Consider the following 26,853-nt stretch of genomic DNA (forward strand, 5'->3'; position numbering starts at 1 on the left):
TCCAGACGTTGAGAGTTGAGACGACCACTGGATCCAGCAACATGAAACGAACTCGCTACTAATCGAGCAAAGTGACTGATGTGGTAAAATTATGTCTTGGGGAGGATTTCCGTACCTAGCGACCGCTATGAGACAGAGTAGAACAGAGGGATAGGGGTAGGGTTTGGGGGTAGGATGGGGGTACCTTGAGTAGGCGTAGGGGTAGGGTTTAGATCTAGAAGTCTAGAGTCTAGATTTAGGTTTGGGGTTTAGGCTTAGGGTTAGGACGGTTAGGTCTCTTTTTTATTGCGTTTCAAGCCGTTTGTTGGGGTGGTCGCTTGTTACGGAAGTCCTTACATGTCATGCAGCTATGACTTCATTTTTCAGAAACGGTACATGCTGAATTTCCATCACTGTTCTCATGTATCATGTTTGGGCGCTTTTTCGGTAGTTCCCACCCCGCAATTGTTATTCGCCGGTTTTGGCCTCAAGAGTGGGGGGTTTCAGGGGGGCTTCCCCTGTACTAATAAAAACGTGGTGGGGGGTTCATGCCCCCCTGAATTTTACCATAATTTGATGTTTTGCAGTTGTTAGGTTTGATATCTTAGCTCGCATCAAATGTATAGATCTCGATGTAGGTCAGGCTCAAAATATAAGGGGGGTGGGAACTACCGAAAAAGCACCCATGTTTGTAGAGCTATAAAATATTGCATTGATTGTCACCACTAGATCTAGATCTAGATTCTAGATTAGATCTAGATCTAGATGTGTAGATCTAAATCTAGATCTAGACTAGTTCTAGGCCCAGGCCTAACCAATATTATCTTATCTTATTATTATTCAGTTATTAATAGATCTAGATCTAAATCTAGATCTAGACCTTTTTGTGTTTAAGGCTTGTCAAGAAAGGTAGAGATGTTTTTAATCTTTGCTTGTCCAAAAAGAAGAAATTCCGTAAAGCCACCTTTATTCTCACCCCGGGTGAGAATAACCATCCATGTCTCACTATTCTCCTCCCCCCCCCGGTGAGAATAGCTCCCATCCCGGTGTGGGCATGAGGCGAGGACTCCCCCCTGATCTCTCACAGGCCAATAAATTCCCCTAGGAGGCCCTTGGTGGCTTACCGCATGTGGTTGGGAACGAATAATAATAACGAAGTGACTATTTCTCCGAACGTTCGGGAACATCAAGCTGAACTCTATTTCTCCGAACGGTTTCCGATCTAGAGATTTTTTGGGTTATTTGGGAGATTTAGGCGTCATCCTTTCATTCTGCCTTTCTGCGAGGGCTGGGAAGGAGCTTTTTTTGCATCAAATTCAATTTCTAGAGCTAGAGATTTTTAAATGTCTGAATATTCGGATCTTCAGTCGTGGTTAGGGCAACGTTCCCGGACATACTTCATTTGAAAATACCTCCAAAAGGCACTGCGAGAAAACAAGACTGCTCGACCTTGGCAGTAACCTATTTTACATTTAGTCACCCAGCAAAATCTAAAATCCTTTCACACCTCACACACACACACACACACACACACACACACACACACACACACACACACACTCTCACACACACACACACACAGGCCACTCCATTTGCTTATCATCAACAAATCTCGAGAGCGGAAACCGTTCGGAGAAATAGAGTTCTAGTGTATTTTCCCGAACGTTCGGAGAAATAGAGCCGGTCTAATAATAATGAAAAAACATTTTTCACTTCTTCGGTAATAAAAAAAAAGACTCACTACCGACGCTACTGAACGGGATGTAGGTCCGACCAGTCATTCGTTGTTTACACACTTAAAACGATGGCAGGCCTCTCACTCTCTCCCTGCACACAATAAATTATCATTTATGCTTGAAGGAACAGAGAGCGTGTACAAATGTAATGAGACACACAAGCACGAGACAATAAATGCTCTTGCACGACGGTAGAAGGGTTGTAAATTTTTCAGACCAAATGGGCGAGGGCGTTAAAATCATGTTAGTTAACTAGTTTAATAATTTAATAATCCTAACTCTTTTCTTCACTTTCATTTTTATTCTTTTATTCTTTCTTTTTCTTATTTTCTTGCCTTTTCTTTCCCCTTCTTCTTGAACATTTGGAGTTTGGAGCCAAAAAAGAGCCAGGGAACCAAATGAAATTCTCCGGGCCAGAAACGATCCAAAAGAGCCAAATTTTTTTCTGGGATTTGGCTCCAAACTGACTACCTTGACTGTGACTATTCGGACACGAACAGTGACGAACATGATGCTGTGGAGCATCAGCCCTGACCCCACCCCCGTCCCCCGGGGTCATGCCTGCTAACCTCAGCCCTGATCCCTCTAGGGTCATTTCCGGTAAAACGAGGGGGTGAGAATAGTGAGACATGGGTTATCACTTCCATTCCGTTACGAGCAACCACTATGAAACAGAGTAGAATAGACTATAGAGGGTAAGGGTTTAGAAAGACAGCGGCTATTCGGACTCAAGTCTGAATAGCGTCCCATGGCTATTCGGACTCAAACTAATGTGTGTGCCGGATGTGAAGCAGACAGGCAATTTGACCTTGGCCTTCCTCGGTTTCTACAATTTATAATCTGGCCAAAATTTTCTAAACAAATTTTAAAAAGTATAATATTATTAGACTATTATTAGTGATGTCAAAATTGGTCGGTTGTTACAGAAGTCTTTCAGTCCAAAAAAGCACTTTCAAATCTCTCTCTAAGTCTAAATCAACAAGAAGACATATATGTCATGACGTTGTGGAATCAGGCGCTCATCAATGTTTTGGCTTATGGAGGTATAAATCTGAAATCCGATTTATTTGCCTTGCTTTCAATGAAAGAAATATCAATCTATCTTGAATAGAACTCAAGATATTTGCGATTGAAGGAAGTTGAGGTCGTGTGATTTCAGTGGTCAAACTGGCGAGAAAATGGCCGCCTAAGTTTAGTAGTTCCACTAGCTAAAGAATCCTTAAAAACAGAAAAATGATATTTTTTTGCTTTTTATCAGTTTTTCAGTAAATTTACTTGGAAATGTGTTTTTATATGGACATAAAAGAGGTTGAGCTAAAAAATAAAAATTCAATGAAAATTTCCATACTGGCGGAAAAATGCCTGTTTCTCCAAATTCTGTATTTTGACAAACGTCTGATTTCCCCACGCTGCTTCATACATAGGCCTATATATGTGAGGTTTTTTAAAAAGGGCTTTCTCAAAACAAGTTAAAAATCCTTATTTGAAAATAGTCACCAGCTTTGTGTGGTAGAACTAGAAAAGCAAACTGCGCACAGGGCTTCAAGGAAGATGCTCTGAGGAGGTGGGATATCAACATTTGAAAAAAGGAAGCTTAGTTTTAGTTATCAGTATCTTTCGAGTCCCTCTACTCTAGTTAACTTGCATTTGTGAAATAAAGGCTTAGGTGTTTACAATTTATTCTTCGTCATCATTGGTCTTCTTTTTTCGTCAGTTTTTACTATTCAAATATCCTGTTTCATCTTGTTTTCAGTGTGTTGGGCCTTGCATTTTGAGCCATGGATCAAGTAGAAATTCAGAAAAAGAAGAAGAAACATAAAAAGAGCAAAAGTAGTCACAGGTATTCAAGTGACTCTGACCATGAGAAAGTCTTTGACGCATTTGACAGTACAGCATCACACAGTTCAGACTATGATTCACATTCCAAAAGTGACAGGAGATCTTCAGACTCCCACAGGAAAAGGAAGCGAAAGCATTCTAGACATGGTGCTGATAGAGATTTCCGTGATGAAGATCCATCAAAACGGTTTAAACATTTGTCTAGTTCTAGTCTGAGTGAAAAGTGTCACCAAAGCCGTAAAGATTTTCATGGGCATAAAAATAAAAAGCATAAAAGAAGACATGAACATGTCAAACACTCCCACAGGCATGTTGATAAAATCTGCAATCAGCAACACATCTCCAGTGCTGACTTGTCTAATGATGACTCATCAAGTGACTCTTCAGTACCTCAAAGGTCTCCAGAACCTGTTAAGTACCCAGAAGAATCACAAGTTGTTACCAAGAAAGACACAAAGTCCTCCCCACCTGCTCCTACTCCTAGTGTCTTTCCCAAGCAACCTCCAAAGCCTCCAGTCAGGGAAACTCTGGACTACAACTTTGACTTCCTGAAGTATAAGACTTCTTTAGGCAAGATATTTTTCAGGGATAGCACCTTTTCAAACATAACTCAGAGGTAAGTCCTGACACTTGTAATTTTGGGCTTTTTATCCTACCATGTTATAAAAAGACTTTTGTATTACTGTCCCCAAAAATGTATGTTATGATATCTTTATAGGTAAGATAGAATTTAACTTGAACTGCCTTTAGCCCAAAATTATTCAAAGGAGTTTTCGGAAACATTTATTCGGTATCGTTAAAATAGGTTTGTCCTCCAAATCCTTAGAAGCAGTGTTCTTGAACTAACCCTTTTAGCCCTGTTCCCCCTGAGTCCACAGGACCTGTTTACCTGAGCTTTCAAGGTAACTGTTATAATTGCACCATCACATGCTGAGGTGTGTGAGTTCAGTGCACACAAGGATAAAGGAAGCACATGGTCAGACCTGTGCTCGGGTCGGCAGGGTTAATTATCTTCATAAGTTGTGGAAATGAAAGTAAGGGGTGTTCTCTGCTGTGGTATTTCACTTTTGTTAGCAGTTATTTTCCCATGATTTAAGATGCATTAAAATACAACTCGAAATGAAAATAGTAATGTTTCCAATGATTATAAGATACTTTTGGGTTTTAAACTTTTATCATTTTTCTCTATTATTTGTCTACTACTTAAAAAAACAACTTTTGTTAGAGTGTTATGTTTGTTTGATATTCTATATTTTATGGTTTTTATTTTGTTGTGTTTATATTTACAGGAATATATTTTTTCCCCATGCATTTATGTATTCTAATTGGTTATCATTATAAATTGTCATAGAGGCAGCAAGGAACATGATGACTTTTGGGCTTTTGTCAAGCGATACCTGGACTTTCAGAGGAAGAAAGCAGAAAAAGGAAAAGGTATGAAGTTTTTAGAATTACACTTTTCCAGAGGTTAAAAAAAAGGGTATTCATGTAATCGTACTGTGCTTTCTGATTCATTGACTTCAGTCATATGTTATCATTACAATAGTTAATGATTCCATACTTAATATGGATGTGATGTATTGATGGTTCAGTACTTTCTCAGGTGCTTCACTTTGGTAAGCGTCTTTGCTGTCTGCTGGGGTCAGTTGGAGATTTGATTTTATAGGAAATATTAAAAGATGCTTTGGATCTGTTGATAGTTGACTGATTCAATATTTACACTTATCTGGTGTCATGACTTGGTCACACTGGTGATGTCACTTGTTGCGATGCTCTTGGACAGATCAAATATGTTGGTAGCTTCTGTGACAGTCCTGAAAACTGAAACAAGCACATTTTTCCATGATTGAAATTTAAGAAGCAATTACTTGTACTTTTAAAATCTTGATTTGTCTTTTCTCTGACTCTTGATTATTCACTGATGTATAGGAGGATTTAAAAAAAAAGATTCTGACTTGCGTCTCTAAGAGACCAATTGACATTCCTTTTCATTGATTAGATGATAAAGCAAAAGCATCAGCAAAAAGCAGAGGTCAGATGAATCTCCCTCAAAACTACGATGTCCAGTACAAGATCAACATATCATTCGTCTGCCGAGACTTTGATGTTTTCCTCAAGAAAAACCGCCTTGTTGGTGAGTTCAAGTCATGAGTTTTACAATTGGCACAGTACTTATCTTTGAACTCTTTGTATTCGATATACCTATTGCCAGTATAAAAAAATTCTCAGGTGTATTTGGATTTGCTTGAATTACTAATGATGAAAGTATACTTTTTAAAATCCTTGAAGAAGCTATTTTTATTCTTTTAAATAATCTGAAGAGTTGTTTACTCTTTGAGGGTCTATTTTTTAAATTGAAAGCTGAGCTATTTTCCAAGGACAGAATCATCATGGTTTGAAGCGACGCTTATCTTTAATCCCTCCCAGCTGTCATACTGTTCTGATTACAATGTTTGGTTACAATAAGTCCTCGGCCTCTGCTTCATTTGGTATACATAATCTAGGAACTGAATAATTGTTCTTCTTGTCAGTAGTAATATTTCCTTTTGTCCATAAAAGTGTGTGTTGTTTTTAGGGTTTGTTTCCCTTTTTCCAACTTTTTTGCATGTTCTGCCAATCTCTTTTTAGAAGTACTCTTTCTACTTTTTTATGTGGGGTAGAAACTGTGGAAAGGCTCAGTCAGTGTGCAGCTGTGTATTTCTTTGTGATATTGTTACAGTCATGAATTCTTTTTGAATGGACAAGGACACCGAAATCTTATGTTTGTATCCTCAACTGTCTCGGGGAATTTTGTTGGAATAAAATATTTTATGACACTGTTATTTATTTCAGAGAAGCTACCATTATTTTTGTTACTTTTTAAATTCGTACGTCCATCTATCCTCATTGTCATAGATTACCAGACAGAGAAGGAACTGACCAGGGACAGAGTGGCACAATTCAGATCGATCCTTATACATTATTTGGATTTTCAGCAAAAACAAAAGGTAAAGGGGATCAGGTATGACATAGGGTTGACTGCCCTATTGTCTTGAGAATACAAAAAACATTTGAATGCAATATCACATCTGAAAGATTTACTTTTAAAGTGTAGAAGACGAGTTTAATTTTGTCTTAGTTTAGGTAGTCTTGTGAGCCAAAATTTATTACTTTGTTTTAAAAAGCATGTGCCAATTTTATTTTGGTGCAAAATGTTTTCTCTCGACATATTTATTTTAAAAATTTCATGTACCCTAACTTATTTTTAGAATTAGCTGAAAGACATATCATTGTTGCCAAAAAAAAAGGCTCAAATGTTTTGCACTCACAGTTTAAAACAGTCAAATGGTGATACCTTTTAAAATTTTTGAGACAGGGACGATATTGTCTTAGACCATTGGGATCACCCAACATAATTTGAAAGTTTCTATGTACCATTTTGTCTAATTATTTACTCACATCTCTATTAAAGAATACAGCTGAGATCTCAGACTGTGTGTCCATAGTTAAGACTTTGAACGAGCTACTAAACTTGATGAAATCTTCAGTTTCAGAAACTGCACAAAATCCGCCTTGACCAACGCAATCTGCCTATTTACCAGTTCAAGAGAAAGATCTTGGATTTAGTGAAGAAACATCAGGTGGTAGTGGTGGCAGGTGACACAGGTTGTGGGAAATCTACTCAAGTAAGAAGTTAAATGTTACATGGCATTAGTTCATCAAAACGATCATCACAGTTGTGTTGCATTATAAGACAATATTTAATTTTGTTGTCAATTTCCTTAGCTTGTGTCTAGCTTTTTGCTTTTTATAAATACATATTTCATGTTTTTCTTTACATGAAAATAACTCATTGGGGTATCTTTAAAAGATATTTCCTAATTCAAGAGAAATGACCTTTGATTGGAACAAAGTTTGCCATATATGTAACCAAGGAAACCCAATGAATATTTTTGGAGTAACACAAATGTGAAATGAATTTTTTCTATTTTCAATCTTGCTGCAGCTGAAAAGATAAATGAGTATTCCACCTATGAGCACTTTGTTTGTCCAATGAATTGTAGCTTATGATTTGAGCCCGTCAGACTTGCAAAAGGAATCTTAGTAGCTTAAAAAAGGATTTCCAGTGTGCAAAGAAAAAGTATATGAAGTCTTGAAACAGTGTCTTATCTCTTTCCTTACTCTTTGTGGTCTTTCTGTCTAGGTTCCTCAGTACTTACTGGAAGCTGGGTTTGAGAAAATAGCTTGTACACAGCCAAGGAGGATTGCGTGTATTTCCCTTTCTAAGAGAGTCGGATATGAAACACTCAATGAGTATGGCTCTCAAGTTGCCTATCAGGTAAGCAAATTTAGAATAGGTGATTTAACTCTTTGAGTATATGGAAGTTTATTCTGTGATTATAAGCTACCAATTTTGTCGTCTTAGTTTTTTTCAGCTGATTTTCCATTACAGACTAAGCTCTTATTCAATTTATTTGCTTAGAATAAAAGCCAATCTGAGTAGAAATGAATGCTTCGTACAATAAATTAAATATGAAGTTCAATAATTGGAATATTTTATTATTGTTTTGGCTGTAGACAATGAAGTGATGCCTCACACCAGTTCAGATGACATAGTGGGTAGATAGTACTGACTGATGCCAGCTGAATACTAAAAGCTTTGTAAAAAGATGACAGGTTAGCTTTGGGAAGTCATGCTACCTAGTGCACACTCTCCAAAATAAAATGAGCTTGAATATGTTTTAGCCATCACATGGCGTGGTCTGCTCAAGGAATGGCCCTCAATCATTACGTATCTCTAAGAATCTCTTAACAATAGCCGTGGTCAAAGTGCACAGAAGTAGCACAATGATTTAATTAATTCGCTAAGTGCTTTGATATGCTGTGTTTATAACAGATTGACTGCTCAGTGTATAACTTTGTCATACATCGCTTTTCAAAATGGTGTAATTAGAAGTCTTACACTAAGTAATCAAAATGCTGTAAAACATATTTTGGTTTCATTTTCATTTGTGAAAAAATTTATTCTCTCATTTTTTTCTTTTTTTCTTTTTTTGTTTAGGCAAAGTTTGGAGGGCTTTTTGTGTTTTTTGTTTTCTGCAGCATGCTTTTTTTTGTCTTCTATACCGTGCTTATGAGTTTCTGGATGATATTTGTGAAAGTGATAGACCTGTTGTTTTAAAAATTGTTAAAAGTAAATATGTTTTCGATTTTTTTCAGGTGCGCTTTGAAAAGAGCAAGACAGCATCAACCAAAATATTGTTTCTCACTGAAGGTACTGGATAATTGCTGTAAAGCATAGATAGCTTCATTATCAATAGCAGTGACTTTATTTTCATAGTAAATGAATGGAACATTAAAGAAATAGTATTCTTGAAAAGTCTTTTAGTATAACATGTATGTTGGGTAGGAGCAAATTGAAGTTGCACTTTGTGAGGAAAATGACTAGTGGAATGATGTCACCATCATAAAAAACAAACAAAAAACCAAACATAATTCTGGTTAAACCGTACATGCATAGTGGGTCTAGGAATTTTGTCCTTTAGATAATTTGTTACTAGCAAATTTCCTGCTTTTCTTAGTCTTCCTTGTGCCAGATTCAACTTTTCTACATGCTGCAGCTTTTGGCTTCTGATGTTTCAAGTTTTAGAGATTGCTAATTTGGCTGAAATATGTTTATGAATGTATTTGACTGTTTCTTTATTTCTTTGCCTTGCCAAACTGAAGTTGTAAGTATATGAGAAGTTCAGTTGTTTCTATTAAAGCTGAGTTAGGTGTTGATAGTAGACAGTTGCTTTTTGTCTACATCAAGGAATGATATCTATCTCTATATGTGTCACGACGTGGTGGAATCAGGCGCTCGTCAATTTGGGGTCATGTGAAGGTATTGGTATCACTGTAAAGCTTGTACAAATGTACATGCCTTGCTTTCGATGAATAAAATACTCATTTATCTTGAGTACAAGTTGAAATATTTGCGATTGAAGGAGGTGGGGGTCGCTTGGTTTCAGAGGTAAAATTACTGAGAAAATGGCCGCCAAAATATGCTTATTTACATAGCCCGAGAGTCTGTGGTAATGGACAATTTACATTTTTTTGTGCCTTTAGTCTACGTTTTTCAGTAAAACCCACACATAAATAGGTGTTTTAACGGACATAAAAGGAGCTGAGCCAAAAAACAAATTTTAGATAAAAATTGCTAAACTGGCGGAAAACTTCCAATTTCTTCAATTTCATTATTTTGACGAGCGTCTGATTTCACTACGCTGTCTCACATATATTATTTGAAAATATTAATTCGCTTATTTGTTTGTCACAGGTCTGCTTCTCCGTCAGATGAGTTCAGATCCTCTTCTAGAGATGTACAGCGTTGTTGTCATTGATGAGGTATTTGAAATTTGAATCTCTTTTAAATACTATTTTGTTTGCCAATATCAATTTTAAAGATGGTATTAACCAGTTAGGTTAGTAGCCTGATAATGTTCATTGTGAAATGAATGTGTGGTCACCACTTTTGGACTGGAGAATTAAAATGATAAATAATGTGTCTTTTTCTTATGAGTCTTAAGAAGCTGTATCTAGCAACAGGGAGACATAGCAGGAAATGAAAGGGAAGCACTTATCAGCTCTGTTTCCATCATCACAGTATAAAATCATGTAGATTTTTCTAGTCTTTGAACTTATGTAAAAAAGTTGTGAGTTCCTTTCCTGGCTCTGTTGGAAAGGACACAGTAACTACAGCAAAGTTGTTGGGTTTTTTTGTCCCGTATTTTCCTCCTTTCACTAAGCTACAAATGGATAACTGTCAACTAGCAGAAGCAGAATGTAAAAATGGTAGCACTATGCACCTAACATTTTGCGATCACTGAGGACTGAAGCTTGGAATTAACAGGTCTTTCAAGGGACTTTTTATGAAGTCATGTGAGCTTTCAGCGATTTTTTAAATTGCATGTTTCATTTGGACTGTTATGTCATCTCCTTTTTTAAAATTCAGATCTAATGTCGAGGTTGCTTGAAGCAACTGGGAAAACTAATTGTCAGTGGTACTTATAGAATGGACTTCAATGTTACTTCAATTGTTTTCAGTGTGATGATTGAAAACCCCCCCCAAAAACTGAGACAGAGGAATTTGATGAAATGTTTTTTTATGAATGAGGTTACTTTTCTTTCTCTGTTGACAGGTCCATGAGAGGCACATCTACACTGACTTTTTGTTGGGCGTTCTGAAGTGTGTCCTCAAACAGCGGGCAGACCTGAAGCTGGTCCTCATGTCTGCCACCATCAACATCAGCCTCTTCTCTCAATACTTCAACGATGCTCCTGTACTCAAGGTCTGTAAATTGTGTCATGTTTTATAAGACTTTAAAATGGCGTACTGTCTTTCAGCTGCATTTTTTTGGTTTTGAGGTCTCTCTTTTCTTTGAGCTGACTTTTTTAGGGATATAATGAATTCTGCCACAGTATGCCGAAGGCCCAGAAAGTTGTCTCACTAACAAGGCTTTACTCTACTTTTATACTGAATTCTCCAGCTCGTTTAACAGTTACCCTTTTCCATTCCTGCTTGCCTTAGTTCTCTTGTGTGGACCATTTTTTTGCTGTAGGCCTACAGAAGTTAAATTTTGGGTCAATTAAAAAGAAATAATGAATATGAAATACATCCCTTTTCATGAATGTTCAGGCTGCAAAATGGGCTTCTTTGCTCGTAGGAATTTTGGGAAGACACAGGTAAAGAGGAAATTGATTTTCATTTTGGCCATTATTTTCTTTTAGAATGAGGGTACTCATTTATGTCTCGATTGCCACCGATGCGACCGTCCCCGCCATTTTAACAACACTTGGAAGCAGAAGGAAATGATCCGTGAGGTCACGCATGTGTAAAGCAGAATGTTTTCATGGTCGTCCTAGACTGGGTGTCTCCGTGGACCAGGATCCTGGTCTCGGGAGACCCCTCCCTCTCTTTATGTTTTTCCTCATTTTTCTCCAATTCTGCATCCTTTTGAATCATATCATTGCTCTGAGTTTGATAAATTATTCAATTAATTTTATCTCAGGTATTGATTTTGTCTTTGAATTTGTGTGTTAGATTTATATATTCTAAATGTTTCTCCCTTTTCAAAAATAGCTGAGCTGCTTTGTATGTATTTGTTTGCCGCATCCACTGTTAACTGTAAACTCTTTCCTCTACCTTCCCTGTCCACGGTTCATTTCAGAGACTTCTTCAGAGCATCTTTATTTTTTCAATAACTCTTCTTTCTCTTTGAACAGCTTGTATCTGTTTTTCTTTTTTTTCCCCACAATATTTCAAAGTTTTAACAATTTTTATTTTGTTTTTTTCTCATTATTTAGGTCCCAGGTCGTCTTTATCCAATAGAAATGGAATATTGCCCAATCAAGCAAAGTGATGTCACTGAATCCCGCCGATTAGATCCCACACCTTATTTGCGCATCATGCAGAGAATTGATCACAAGGTTTCTGATTTTGTTTGGAATTTCTATTATTAACGACTACAGGTCCAGTATTGTTTAGAAGTTAAGTGTGTCACAACTACAAAATGTCTGTTGTCTTTGTGTAATGTCTTTGTACAGTTGGTTACATGTCCATGAATTGAGCATAATTTGTATGTGTTGCTTCCCTGCAGGCTGTTTTGATTTTTGAAATGAAAATTATAATTTTGAGCTGTTAGTGGGTGAGGGGGTAATATATTAGCATTTTAGTCTTTCACTTGGTACTGGTGAGGTGTAGTTGTTATTGTGTGACTCATGTTTCCCACAACTATCATTATGTCCACAGTACCCGGCCGGTGAAAGAGGAGATTTGCTCATATTTCTCAGTGGTATGTCAGAGATCATGGCTGTGGTAGAGGCGGCTCGGGCGTATGCTCAACAAATGAAGCGCTGGATTGTTCTTCCCCTGCACAGTGCTTTGTCTGTGGAAGAGCAGGATAAAGTGTTTGACATTGCCCCTGATGGTGTGCGCAAGTGTATAGTCTCTACAAACATTGCTGAGACCTCTGTCACTATAGATGGGGTGCGCTTCATCGTCGATTCTGGGAAGGTAATGTCAATGAAAGCTGAAAGGGCATAATTTTTTATGTTTGTTATGTTTAATTTTAAACTTCCTATTGATTTTAGTTTTTTGGGGTTGTTTTTTTTTAGATGTTGCTATGCATTAGCACAAGATTTGGTTTAGCTTTTGACCTTACTGTTATATTCATTATTTACCTGTGACTTTTAAACATTGTGTAGTATGTTTCTTGCAAAGGCATTTTTTAAAAACGTTTTCTTCTCTACATCAGTTCTATATACCAATATTTTGCAGTAATATCTGCTTTCAATTTAAATGATGATTTTTCAGTCCTGTATGTGACATATAATAGAATGAAGCTAGAACCCATCTGCTGGGACATTTCAGTAACCCACTTTCAGCACTTTTTAAGGACCCCCGGGCGAGTACTGTCGGCATCGCTGACCGTTTATGAAGCCACAGCACCAGAAGAGAGAGAGAGAGAGAGAGAGAATGAAGCTAAGGGTACAAATCAATACAACATATTGTAAGGAAGATTTTGGTTCCACAACTCTGCCTGGAATTTTGTTATTTCAACAGGAGCTGTTATAAAAGAGTTATCCTAAAATGACAATGGATAGGTAAATTTCCATCTGTACAAAGGAAATCTCAAATGTCATGAGAGAAAACTGTTGATGAATAGTTTTTATTTTTCTGTTGTCCATCTTCAGGTAAAAGAAATGAGCTTTGACCCAAAGTACAAAATGCGGAGACTCCAAGAGTTTTGGATTAGTCGTGCTAGCTCTGAGCAGAGGAAGGGCAGAGCAGGTAGAGTTTGCTTCTTTTTGTCTTTTGTTACATGTGGTCCTAAATGTTCTGTTAAATACCGGCAACTATTTTCTCACTTTTGTGTTGGATTTTGTACAATGTTATTGACATTCTTGTGACCCTATTACCACAACTTATCAAAGCCCTTAACCGTCATTTTGATTCTTTGAGTTTTGAGAATACTGACTTTCTTTTTTATGTGTTTGTATTCTTTCAACTGTGTAGGCTCATTCTTGATTTTTTACTTGTCCCGAAAATTTGAATTTTAGGAATTTTTTATAAGAAAGGCTTGCAATACTGTGAAACAAAATATCCTCCAAAAGTACTCTTGGAATTGTCCCCTTTTAAGATAGGTAACAGTCGCCCCAGTAGCATTACTACATTTTTATATTTTAAGACCTGTTATGTTCTTTCTGTAGGTCGTACAGGTCCAGGGGTGTGCTATCGCCTCTATGACGAGTCTGACTACGATGCTTTCCAGGACTACTCCACGCCAGAGTTACAGAGGGTTCCACTTGATTCTCTGATCCTGCAAATGATTTCAATGGGCCTACCTAATGCCAGGAAGTGAGGCTAAGTTGATATTGATACATAATGGTGATATAGGCACTATGTGTGTTTTCTCAGTGCTCTCTTACCTGGAAGAATTTTGTGTAAGGTTGTGCTTTAGAATTGAGCTTTGAGGCTTGAGCTCCTGAGAATGAAAGCTTTTGACCACTGAATGTTCCCTGTCTATTACTTTTGTTTGTTGTTTTGCTTTTCCAGATGCTGTTTGGCTCTTATTTTATCAACAGGTTTCTGCAATTCTAAAAGGGTAACAAAAGCTTTTCTCCAAATAAGAAATTTTCAAACAAAATAATTTGAATTCTCCTCTAAAAATGCACATGGTCACTTTAGCAAAAGAACCTTTGCCTTGATGAAAGCTTAGTCAGCAACAAATTAATCTGATACTGTCAACATTTTTGTACACTAATGCAAAATTCATTTCACTTTCAGATTTCCGTTTATTGAACCACCAGCTGAATCAAGCCTAGAGAACTCCATTGTTTTTCTGAAGGAACAAGGAGCCCTTGCATCAGATGAGAGCCTGACCCCTATTGGGCAAATGTTGTCTATGCTTCCTGTTGATGTGGTCATTGGCAAAATGCTTATCATGGGATCCGTTTTCAATGTAAATGTTTATTTCTCTTTCCGTTGCCAATGGTTTTCAGGTTGGATTTACTATTAATCTTAGGAAAGAAATAAGTTATTCTTTATGATGTATTAAGGATTTTCTTGACTATCACTGTTTGCAGGTGCACTGGAACTTCATTGACATTTTAAATTCATTTTTCATGTATGTGTTTCTTTGCAAATCTATTAGAAAGGAAGTATTATACAGCATACTGAGTGATAGGTTTTCAGTTTCAACAGTGCATATTTGCACAGTCTCAAGACTCTAAATCTCATAATCAAAGTTTTATGTTTTTAAGCACATTTTTGTGGGAATGACATCTGTCTAATGGACATTAAGATATTGGATGAGAGACAATATATGATGAGTTTTCATTCCATTTATTGTCTTTACATTATTTACCTTCTTGCAGAGAAATGCTTTTGAAAACGAGTATTGTTCACACCTATTGCTCATCCATCCAATTTAGAGAATTTGATCTGTCAAGTGTTTTCTGTTTGTTTTGCCAGATTTATATACTTCTCTTTTTTACGAAGCAGTCACTGATTGCCATGTCTTTGATTCATATGCAGATGATTGACCCAGTCCTGTCTATCACAGCAGCCATGAGTGTTCAGTCGCCTTTCACCAACAGAGCTTATACTGACCATGAAGCAATTGTAAGTTGCAGGAGGAGCAGCTTCGGGTATTGTCACCACAGCCTATTTTATAGATTAAAATGTGGGTGGTTGGCGGGTGCTCTGGTGTGGTTTGCTTCTTCTTTCCTATCAAACATCTATCGTCCTTGTCTCTCCCCCTCCTTCTTTTTTATGTTTGTTACTCTCTTGTAACACCTCTAATCTTCGGCACTTATATGACCTTATTGTGTTGCAAGTGCCGTAAAACTCTTACTAAAACTAAACTAAAACATAGATTAAAATAGAAGTGTCTTCTTCTTTCCTCAACATTGTGCGAAAGCTTTGTGTTATATGCTGTGATGAACTCAGGTGTAACACCAGCCTTAAAGGTTTTTAAATGTATGGTATTTCATTACTAGAATTAAGTTTCCTGTTCTTTGTCATTAATAATCAGAAACTAGTTCTTTAAATGTAAAATCTTGTTCAAGGTATAAAAGTGGTTTAGAAACTGATGTGTACTCTTTTAAATGTATGGTTTTGTTGATGATTGGGTGGCCTAGTCATTGACAATGAATATTCAATTATGCAATATTTTGATTTCCAGACTGCAAGAAAACCTCTGGAGTCAGAGCATGGGGACCCTTTCACCCTTCTAAATGCCTTTGATGAGTGGATTCAGGTAGGTCAACTTTCCCAGTTATGGTTTCTAAATATCTTAAGTAATGAAAGTACCCAAGAGCAGGTATGTTATGCCAGATATGGAGGCAGGACAAAAGTATATGATTTGGTTGTGAGTTGGGTTCTGATTTCAGCTAATTTCACATTTTGTGGAAGAATGAATTTATATACAATATCAACGCTCTTTACTAGGTAAATTTTCTGTGTAGCCTTTTGTAAACACAATATTTGACATTTTTAAAATATGAACTTCCACAACAACTATTTCGTATCATTGTGACCCACGCAGATTTCTTTATAATATATTTCAATAGTGAAAAAAACCCCTGTGGTATTGTTATATGTGATTTATATTTTGTTGTGTAGGTTAAAGCTCAAGGCCAAGGGACACGGAAATGGTCTCGACGCAGAGGCCTAGAGGAGCAACGGTTTTATGAGATGACAAAACTGAAGCGACAATTCAAAGATTTGCTCAGGGTTTGTTATAGTTGTAAAATTTAGCTTATCACAGACAGAATTTTGAGATCTGTTTTTGTCATTACTGTTTGCATTTTGGACAAAATTTTTTTATCTATAGTCTAATTTGTGTGTTGTACGACTGTTTAGCTTTTCTGCCTATCTAAGATTTATTAGGACATGAATGCTCTAGCTAATGATTCTTCCATAAATCATTTTATATAACATGGTGTTTTTAGCTTTCAACATTCTGACTTGAATTCACTTTGCAATAGATGAGTTTATGTGTTGAAGGATACTCTGGTGTGGTTAGCTCCTTTTTTTAAAATAGCTCTTCCACCGTTCTTATCTACTTCCTGGAGAAATGTTACTGACCTGCCAAAAATTACCGGAGTATCCACTTTGAGGCTCTCTCACACACACAACTTCTAAAATTCAGAAACTTTTTCGTTTTGAAATTAATTGTTTCTCCCAAATTTCAAATGGGTACTGGCTTACATGATGATGTATTCTCTTTCAGTACAGGACCTGAGAATGACATACTCACCACTAAATTGGTCATGAAATCAAAACTATTGCACTCATTTTGATAATTCTTTTTGCTCAATGCAGGGAAATAAAGTCAACATACCACCATTATTGTTCGTACAAATTTTCTTGTGTGTGTAGACAATAACATGCGATGTACCAGAGGAATGGAAATGCAAGAAATTTGACTGAGCTGCTGATAGCGGCTCACCAGCGTAATGGGTCTGACAGCAGCTTGCTTGACATAAAGAGTTAAAGACTTTGTAGGAGGCAAATGATGGAGAGCACCTCTTGGAGGTCCTGCTCTTTTGTATTCCCGTTATGATTTTTGTGGATTGTTTTGTTTTTTCTCAGTGCTACTTATCTAATTGTGTCGATGAGCTTCTTGTTAACTCAAGCAAAAACTTATATCTTTTCCAATGTTTTCCCAAGGATCACCATTTGCTGGATGGAGGGGAAGAGCGACAACATTACTTGACCAGTGAGCAGCGGAGAGCTCAGCATGGGGAAAGAAAGAGGCTGGGAGAACTGAAGAAGGAAAAGATGAGAGAGAGGAAGCGACGAAAAGTGCTCACTTTGGAAGATGAGGTTTCGTTTTTGTTTATCTCCTATTATTCTGCTTCTGTAGTTAAACTGTGCCTTTGTAAAAGGACTTATGAGGAGTTGATCTTTTATTCAGATTATATTTCAAAAGGAAAGTATTAAATTTGAAATTTTCCTAGAGCAATCGGCTTGGACAGCCTATCTCCTTTTTTCTTTCAACTGTCTAATTTGTGCAATGTACCCACACTACTTCTGAAGTTTACACACCTATCTGAACAGACAAAAAATAAAGTTATCATCATTGCGTGCCTATGATAGTCCTACATCTGACCTCATTTTTTACTGCAACATTTTCAGGATTACCAAGTCAGCGATGGGGAGGAGGATGGGAAAGAAGGAAATGACATCAAAGACTTGGAGTTTCGATTGTCCAATGACCTCAACCAACTGCAGGTTTGTGTTGTATTGTCTTACAATGGAGAGAAAGAGGAAAAAACCTCAAGAGTGGGAGTCCTTAAGGGCCCAACATGGATTGAAATACTCACTGAGGTATGTAAGAAATAAGATAGAGAGGAAAAATACATTTGTGAAAGAGACTCAGAGGCTTAAGGGACTATGCTGGGATAGCTTAATTTATTACTGGAAAGGTCTTGTGTAGAACTCTTAGTGCGTGAGAGAAAAGACTGGCATGTATGTGTGTCTAAGATGAAGTTTTAATTGTTTCAGATTGTTGATGTATGTCACTAATCTTGTATGTGCGTTGTTCCTTCCTGTTCTATGATGTGGGCTTCACCTTGCGGCAATGATTAGTTTTTATTAATTTTGCTATACAAATGTCACCTTTTTCCTTCAACAGGAGACATCTAACCGTAGCCGCAGCTTTACCTTGCGTGACGTCAACCTTATGAAGATAATTTTGTGCAGTGGAATCTACCCTCAGGTGGCCATAGCCGACGACTGCAATACATACAAGCGAGACTCAGAGCAGGCTTTTCACACTAAGGTGTGGCTTGTGTAAATCTTGTTCAATGGCTTTCCAATTATTTTTCTTTGTTCTTTAGAAAATTATTTTGAATAATGCTGTCTCTGATCAAAGTTTGTCTATGAATTGAGTGAATTTGAAAAAAGAAAATCACAAAATTATAGTCAAAGATGGATTACAAGGGATTATAATTGTTGACAGTTATTCATACTGTATTTTCCTCTCTAGTTTGCTTCTGACTGAGAGCAGAATCCTTTTTATATGCCCAGCTCCACAGATACAGCATGTTGCTAATGACTGAACTACAAGGAGGCAACACCTTTGTTATATGAAGTTTAAATGGTGAAATTTATTCTAAAAGTTATTGTCTTAGTTTGATGTCTTAAAAGTTAAGTCATTCAGTTTTGTTTGAACACCAAAAATTCATTTTGCTTTTTGCAGGAATTTAAAGTTGTGATTTTTTTTCCAGAGCAAGCCATTTATTTTGCTGCACCCAACAAGTATCTTCACTGGCCAGCCAGAGCTGCTGATCCCCAAAGACTCCAGTGGAAAGGTTCCTGCACCCAGTGACTTGAAGAACCTGCTCAGCTCTAAGCATGAACTTCTTTCCTACGTGTGAGTCTGGCCTTTATGTTCACTTTTCAGTTTTAAGTTCTAAGTTTTTGTTGGCAGTTCAGCATCTACTTTGTGTGTACCTTTGATTTAGAGCCGTGTTATAATAGTTTGAGGTCATTTTATGTTCTTTGTTGGTGTATAAAAAATGTGTAGAAACTTTATCAGACGGAAAAAGGTAGCTGTGGTAAACTACATATGGACGCTGCATTAACACACCTATTCGTTTAATAATTTGTGTTTGGCTTTTTGATAATTACGCTATACTAACAAAATGAGGTTGGTGATTTTTAGGTCAAGCTTAAAATATAGTTTTCCAGACTCTGCCTTATGCCTCCGTTCAGTATGTAACCTTCTCATTGTCTTGCTTTTCTTTGAAAAATGTCAGGTCCCTTCTGGAGACAAACAACAAGCCATACTTGGTCAACTTGATGAGAGTGCCTGCTCTTCAGACCATCACCTTGTTCTCTAACAGCATAGACACCAATGCAGATTGTACCAGGTAACTGATTGAACTTGCCTATATTTCTGACCACATTGTGATCTCCAGGCTGTTTGGGAAAGAAGGTTTTAAAGATAAAATGGTCACAGGAAAGTATTTTCCAAATTTTTAAGGCTTTGCTTCTTGGGCTTTTGATATAAATTTCCAGACTAGCAATGTCTGTCCTAAGGTTACTGAGCGTGCTTCCTGGGCTGTTCAAGGGTGCAATTTTTATGTGAAAGACTGACTTGATTACTAATATGAATCTGAAAACATTGACTGATTTTTTAAATCAGGTTAATATGTGACGAGTGGATGGAGGTCAAGTTTCCCAGTCTGGAGAGTGCAGAGCTTGTGGTCTCCTCTATCATGCAGCTTCGTTCTACCTGGACTTCACTGCTCAAAGTCCGACTGCAAGGTAGGGTGGTGGGTTTTATTGTAAATGTTTGGCATATCCGTTCAACGCTATTTAAGACACTCTACTCTGCAAAAAGTGTGTAAATTTGATAATAATGTCTTCCCCCATGAGAGCCAGACTTGGGTTATTTGCATGCAAGGAAAAGAACCTAATATACTATTTCTATACAGATACTGGTGTAATAAGTTCAACTTGAAGTTGAAACTATTCGACGCCATGTTGGTTTTAGTTATGTGTGATTGTTTCTATACAGAGCCCAGATAATGAGTTCAAAGATCATGGTTTTCCAACAGGTTGTTCTTCTCTTTTGTGCAAAGGACAGTGACACACATATATTGGAGGGGGCTCTCGTGGCCTAGAGGTTAAGGTGTTGGCCTCTCATTCAAAAGGTCCCGGGTTCGAATCCGGGTAGCGACCAAAAAATTTTCTTCTCTAAAATTGTCTCCTTTCACCTCCTTTCCTGCTCTCTAGCAATGTTCTGTTGTCTGCTTTCATTTCCACTTTCTGCCCCCCACCCCCTCACCTCCCTTGCCCCCTCCTCTGGGCTCCTGACTCTTTCTGCTGCATTTCTACTGTTACTCCTTGGCTCCTCCTTACTGCTGTCTTTCTGCCACACCCCTGATCTTCTGGTAGGAAAGATCTACATCTAGCCTTCTCGGACAAGGGCGAAAAATCTCGGAGGGCCTGTGTGCAAGTTGCGCACGTTAAAGATCCCTTGGTGGTCTAAAATCGATAAGAGTAGGCTTCAGCCGCCACCCGGGCAAAATTCAAAATTTCCTACCAACTGAAAATATTAGGTGTGTCCCGCGCGCTCATATGACCTTATGCAGTTGCGAGCGCCGTAAAACACTTTACAAAAACAACAAAAACATATATTGGCTGACAATTACTTGAAATATTTTTAACATAATATTTACTTGCTATATTAGTGACCCTTTCAATCGCAGATTTTAGCTGAAAGAAGATATGTACCGAAAGGACTTCTCTTTGACTGAAAAAAATTTAACTGTTGTTGCTGTGATGTTGACTTGCTGTAAACCCCAACTCAGTAGCAACAGGAGCTCTTCCTTGTGTCCTCTTTTCCAAAAACCTTGACTCCATAACATGGTTTTGTCCATTTGTTAATTGGGGGTTGTCCATGTCCATCTGTAACTGTAGAAATGAGCCTATCTTACCTTCTTTTATACTTTGATTTATCTTATTTACTGCACCCTGAGCACATACATACATAAAACTTTTGCCTTGTATAATGTTACGTTTTTCAAGTAAACGTTAATTGTATTGTTGTAATCAAGTGGCCTGTCGAGAAGCTGTGTAGTACAGTTTTAAAAGAGAAAAGTGGAGTTAATATATTATTTTAAGCTTTTGTTGTAGTTGTCTGTGCTTGGCTTAAGATTGGTACATGTTTTTACATTTATGCATTTGGCATGTCTAAATGAACCTTTCGTAAAGTGACTGTGTTCCTATGGATTAAAATCTTGATATTACAAATAACTGAGCATCAAGTACTCACCTTTGTTGGTTCGAGAGTCATGAATCATTAACCATTTACACAAAATGTTTCTGTCTATCTGTTAGAGCTGGGACCAAATTCTTGTCCTTTCTGCCTTTCACAGATACCTTTGAAGGTATTGAAGAAGAGAGGAGAGTGAGCCCCCGAGCCAAACAGCTGGAGCGGCTTCTGGCCAGTAAACTGACAGAGTTCCTCAACTCGGACATTGTCTACTCCCTGAGGCGTGTTCTGCCTGCAGAGATGCAGAGAATTTACGTTGGTCCTGGGAAAGGTTAGAGTCTATAATGCAAAACAGCTGCCCAGTTTGCCTTTGAAATGGCAGATGTTGATGCCTTCTCATCAACTCAATTGTTTATGCACTGAGGCAGTTTGTTCATCATCATCAATGCCTTTCACCCCTGGCAGGGTATAGGCCACATACAAGCTCCTTCCATTTATCTCAATCCTGGGCCATCCTTCCTAGCTCGTTCCAAGTGAGCTTCATCTCTCTCATATCCCTTTCCACACATTTCCTCCATGTCTCTCGTGTCCTACCCCTGCCAGTTTGTTCTCAAATGTGGAATGTTTAGTGTTGTCAAAGTGCAGCTGCTATGTTGTAGAAGGTAGAAGTGCTTAATATGTTGTTTCTTATTGCTGTGCAGGGCATGGTTTTAATTGAGGGGTCTCCAAACATTGGCTCGTATGCCAGATCTGGCCCTCAAGGAAAGTTTTTTTGGCCCACCGCCTTGGAAATTGGAAGAGATTTTTGTACTGTGCACACAGGACTTGGTCACCTAAAGAAATTAATCATTTTTTAAAACTCTACTGTGCAATCTGATTTCATAAACTTATTATTTCTTTGTGTATTTTGTATTCTGTGTATTGATAAGTAAATAATTTGGTTGTCTTTACATTTTATGTATTTAGTGTATTGTATCAAACAAAATAGTTATTTGGGGGCACTCCCAGCCTAGAGGTTAAAGTGTTCACCTCTCATTCAAAGGTCCGGGTTCGAATCCGGGTAGCGACCGAAAAATTTTCTTCTCTAAAATTATCTCCTTTCACCTCCTTTCCTGCTCTCTAGCAATATTCTTTCGTCTGCTTTCATCTCCACCTTGTTCCCCCACACCCTCACCTCCTTTGCCCCCTTCCTCTGGGCTCCTGACTCTTTCTGCAGTCTTTTTGCTGCTACTCCTTGGCTCCTTCTTACAACTGTCTTTCAGCCTCACCACTGATTTTCTGGTAGGAAAGATTTACATTGAGTCTTCTTGGACAAGGGCGAAAAGTCTTTGGAGGTGCCGTGTGCAAGTTGCACATATTAAAGATCCCTTGGTGGTTTAAAATCGATAAGAGTAGGCTTCGGCCACAACCCAAGCAATATTCAAATTTCCTACCAACTGAATATGTTTAATGTGTCCCGCGCGCTCATATGACCTTTTGCAGTTGCGAGCACCGTAAAACGCTTACCAAAAATTTTTTTATTAAGAAATAGTTATCCAGCCCACGCTCTGCATTCTGTCAGTTATCCGACCCTTTTGAAAAAAGTTTTGTGACCTCTGTTTTGATTGGAGATGGGAGGGAGAAAGGATGGGATCGTCTAGCTTTTTATTTTTGTAGACATATACATAGGTGTTTAAACTTCAAGAACTGAGTTTGATAATAGATGGTTGCTCCTAGATCAGTCCTGCAGTAAAGCTAGACCCTGCTGTGTGCAGGACTGTTGAGCTCTGTGTGTCATATAATTCCTGCTCAGATATTTTTGCATTCATCCAGCCTCCTACACTGTACCTTGAAATAGATGCGTTTCATTACTTGTACCATTAATTTATTAATTTATTCTTGCTTTCAGTTCATCATTGTTCTCTTGAGTATGGGTGATGTTTGATTTGTGCTCTACATGTACATTGTATTGGCAAACCCTGTTGCCTAAATTTATCAGAATGGCTGGTTTGTCTCAAAATATAAATATAGAAATATCCTTTTTTGGTTCAGATTTGACATCTGCCTCTGGAAGCAGCAAGTTCATCAAAACAGACGCTTCTCTCCAAGAACACCCCGTGAAGGGTGGCGTGAAAGTGACAGAATACTTAAACTTTAATTGGTGAGAAACCTTATTTTTTTAGTACTGCTTCCTGATGGAATTAATTGAAATCACACTTTGAGACCATAAACTTTCTTCTAATCAAGAACATTTCTGTATGTAAAATTCCTTCAATTTAGGGCTGCTAAACTGAAGAGTTCTGAGTGAGAATTTTTATTAAAGAATAAGAAGTCTAGCGTTGATATCAGTATGTACACTCTCATTTATATGCATGTAATTTTTTGTCTCATTTTTTTAAAGCTAGTTTTTCAAACCCTTTGTTTCTAAATTTCATTCTGAAAATATATCATCAGTTGCATTCTGTTTTTGACATTTACAGATTTAAGTGTGATAATATATGGTAGGTTTTGCAATAGAGAAACTTACATCATCCCACTATGGCGTGATGGTAACGAGAAATAACTGTAGAATTGAAACAAGTGGGCCCTTTTATGCTCCTTCCATCCTCCAAGTCTCATCTGTATCAGTGTTATAGCATCATCTCTATTACAATTATCTGTACATGTTGATTGTGTGTTCTCAGTTTTAAGAAAAGCTATAGAATGAATGCTCCTTACTTTTTGTGCTAAGCTCTTTAAAAGTTTTCATGTACATTTAGATATTATTTTATTGACTTTTTTATATTATAATCATTTCATTATTTATTTTGTTTGACTTATTATGTAACAATGTTTTTGATCAGGAAGTTATGTGCATTATTGTTACTTTGTCTCTTGTCTTTCTGCATTACAAATTATCGTAATTCTATTTCTCTATTTTGTCCGTCTCTTAAGTCTCCTGGATGAATCATCAGCCAGTGTGTGGGGAGAGTTCACTGTCAATATGCAGCGTCACTGGGTGTGTCCGCAGTGCAACCGTTCCATGATCGTCTCTGTACTGGAGAGACTGCAGCATGAAGCGGAGTGTGGCTCCGAGGGGGGTGAAGGTAACTTCAGAATGACGATAGTAATGATAATGATAATAAAAGCAATAGTGGTAATAATGATGGTTAAAATGAATCAGTAAATAAGAATCTGATGCATTTGTAAGGTTTTGTGTAAATTTAGTCGAGTCTGAGGTTCTTATGAAAGCAACAGCTGGCATACTCTAGCATTTTAGATCTATACTGCTGTAGGGATGTCCATCATAAATGTGTCAGATTGCAATGTCATGTTCATGGCAAACAAGCTTATTTGTACCTCCTTTTTTAAAACTTTTTTCTTTACTCTCGAAGTTGAAAGCTGTTTAGTTTTAAAAGAGAAACATTTGATTTTTCTTCATGTTTTAAACTCTTACAGGTCAAGGTCTTTAGTGTATGTTAAAAGACATACTCACTTCTCGTAGATACACAGAAAGAATAAGTGGAGTCAAATTTTTAACATCATTTCAATAGCCTTGAATTCATGGAAGGATGAAGTCTTGATAACATCCATCTGTAGAAAAATCAGATATAAAATTTGCCCTGAGGTATTTGAACATGTTGAGTGTTCGAATTAAAACAGTTTTCGAGAAATGAAAGTAGATGGGCAAGGCAGCTTGGATCATGCTAATAAAATAAATAGATCTGCACTGCCCTCTGCACCAGTTAAGTTTTTAAAATATTATTTTTCATGTTTAAAACAATCTAATTGAAATAGCATGCTTTGGTAACACAATATGAGAATATTTTACAGTATCATTTTTTTCATTGTCAGGTCTCAAACAGCAAGAGGCAGCCGAAAGTGAAAGAGAAAAGCAGAACAGTGGGAATCCTAAGAGGAAAGCTTATTTCTGCCCTGAATGTGAAGAACACCTCAATCTCACTACCATTGAGATACTGAAGCACAGAAAATCTCATATTCCATGAGCTTGTACAACTTAAGGATTTATTTTCTTTCTTTGAGTGTCCTATGGTATGATACTGGTTTTGATTATATGGAGACATATGGGTTTGCAGACAGAATCAGACGAGGCTAAAAAATTCACAGATGTGTATACTGTTTACCCATGAAAAAGGCGATATTTTTGCAGCTAATGATAAGATAAGATCCTTAACTCTTGACAGCTAACTGTATGTACACCCCATAAGCTATGGGAAATTCTGCCGTGTGAAAGACATCACATGTCCCAATCTTTTATCGATAGTTATTCGCATATTATAAAGACAGATCAGTAAAACTTATACCAATAGCAAGATAAATGATTGGAAGAATTTTCCTATTGAAAGACATTCATAGAATCACCTGTAACAAGGTAAACAGCTTGGAAAGTACAAAGACTGAACAAGGACTATGATTCTACTGGTTGACTCTGTCTCGCACAATGTGTGTGTGGAAGACAACAGACCTATGCTCGACTACCTGTCAAACTATATATATAAATAGAAAAATTCAGAGATGGTTTTATGCACAGACAAGACTCGGGGTAAAACAAGCCATAAAGATGTAAACAAGTAAAGAGTAGCCTACCAAGACTAAACTCACATTCCAAGTCATCGTGTCAGCTCTGACACCAAAATAAATATACTTCACTTTGTTTTCGGTTGTAGAACCTGCGCTTCCCGTCAAATAGTCTATACATAGATATGACCTCATAGCTAAAGTGATAAGGTCTATAGATATGTCACTCTTTTTATTCAGAACTTCATAAAAAGTAAAAGATCATCGAAACAAGACTCAGGTTTTAGCAGCCTTATGAGATATGTTTACACTGCACAGGGCGGCGAATTTTCTAGATGTATGAGTTTGTTTTCAGTACAGTCTAGGGGTTAAATTATATAGAGTCGCCTTTGCAGGTACAGGAAGGGTTGATTTTACATATTATGAGTGAAACTCCTCTATTCGTGGATTCTAAAGTCAAGGGGGATAATCGTTAATATTCTGCCTTTGTCTCTTTACTTTGAGTCAATTGAACATCTAAATTGAGTTTTTCATTCAGACTAGGTTTGGAAAAAAAAGAGGATGAAATTTTCCTTGCAATAATACATGTATTTGGCTTGTATGAGACTTAATCATTTCATGAATGTTGTAGAATCTTTTGGTAACTCTACTTACATGTTTAATGAAGGTATTTATAGAAGTAAGGTCCAATGACCAGTGCTGTCTCAGATGAGTGAGAAATTTGATGCACTTAACTTTTCATAGTAATTGTACATAGGTACGTACAGCATGTACATGTTAGTATGCGTGTGTTAGTGTGTGTGTGTGTGTGCATGTGTGAGTGTATGTATGTTTACTTATTTTCATGTATTTATGAGCTTGCACGGAGGTTTTGCAAAAGTGTAGGAATGAAGAATGTGTAAAAACCTAAAGAAGGAAAAGACAGTTTGATGTCGATGATGTTTTTAACAATTATTTTGCTAATGTTGTGCATTACTATAAGCTCATTCTTTATGTTATTGAACCTGAATAAATCTGTTTTTTATGATACAATTGGATCTCTTCATGAG

General features: G+C 37.3%; 1 protein-coding gene across 2 annotated transcripts; it reads left to right on the top strand.

The window, feature by feature from the left end:
- On the top strand, window positions 1-26,853 carry LOC101854554 (probable ATP-dependent RNA helicase DHX34). 2 transcript variants are annotated; one of them, XM_005093417.3, is made up of 28 exons: window positions 1-83; window positions 3,469-4,170; window positions 4,906-4,988; window positions 5,554-5,688; window positions 6,450-6,541; window positions 7,082-7,219; window positions 7,738-7,872; window positions 8,754-8,808; window positions 9,853-9,920; window positions 10,715-10,864; window positions 11,880-12,002; window positions 12,325-12,588; window positions 13,269-13,365; window positions 13,785-13,932; window positions 14,362-14,536; window positions 15,112-15,198; window positions 15,761-15,835; window positions 16,201-16,311; window positions 17,251-17,406; window positions 17,719-17,814; window positions 18,218-18,364; window positions 18,813-18,958; window positions 19,344-19,457; window positions 19,733-19,854; window positions 21,471-21,638; window positions 23,339-23,447; window positions 24,221-24,372; window positions 25,121-26,853. In XM_005093417.3, exons 2-28 carry the CDS (start codon window positions 3,494-3,496, stop codon window positions 25,270-25,272), a joined length of 3,975 nt encoding a protein of 1,324 aa, XP_005093474.1. In that variant the 5' UTR covers window positions 1-83; window positions 3,469-3,493; the 3' UTR covers window positions 25,273-26,853. The 2 variants fall into 2 exon arrangements, with proteins under 2 accessions (XP_005093474.1, XP_035824394.1); XM_035968501.1 differs by lacking the exon at window positions 11,880-12,002.

This window comes from Aplysia californica, unplaced genomic scaffold (assembly GCF_000002075.1).
Source record: "Aplysia californica isolate F4 #8 unplaced genomic scaffold, AplCal3.0 scaffold00063, whole genome shotgun sequence".
Taxonomy (NCBI): Eukaryota; Metazoa; Mollusca; class Gastropoda; order Aplysiida; family Aplysiidae; genus Aplysia; species Aplysia californica.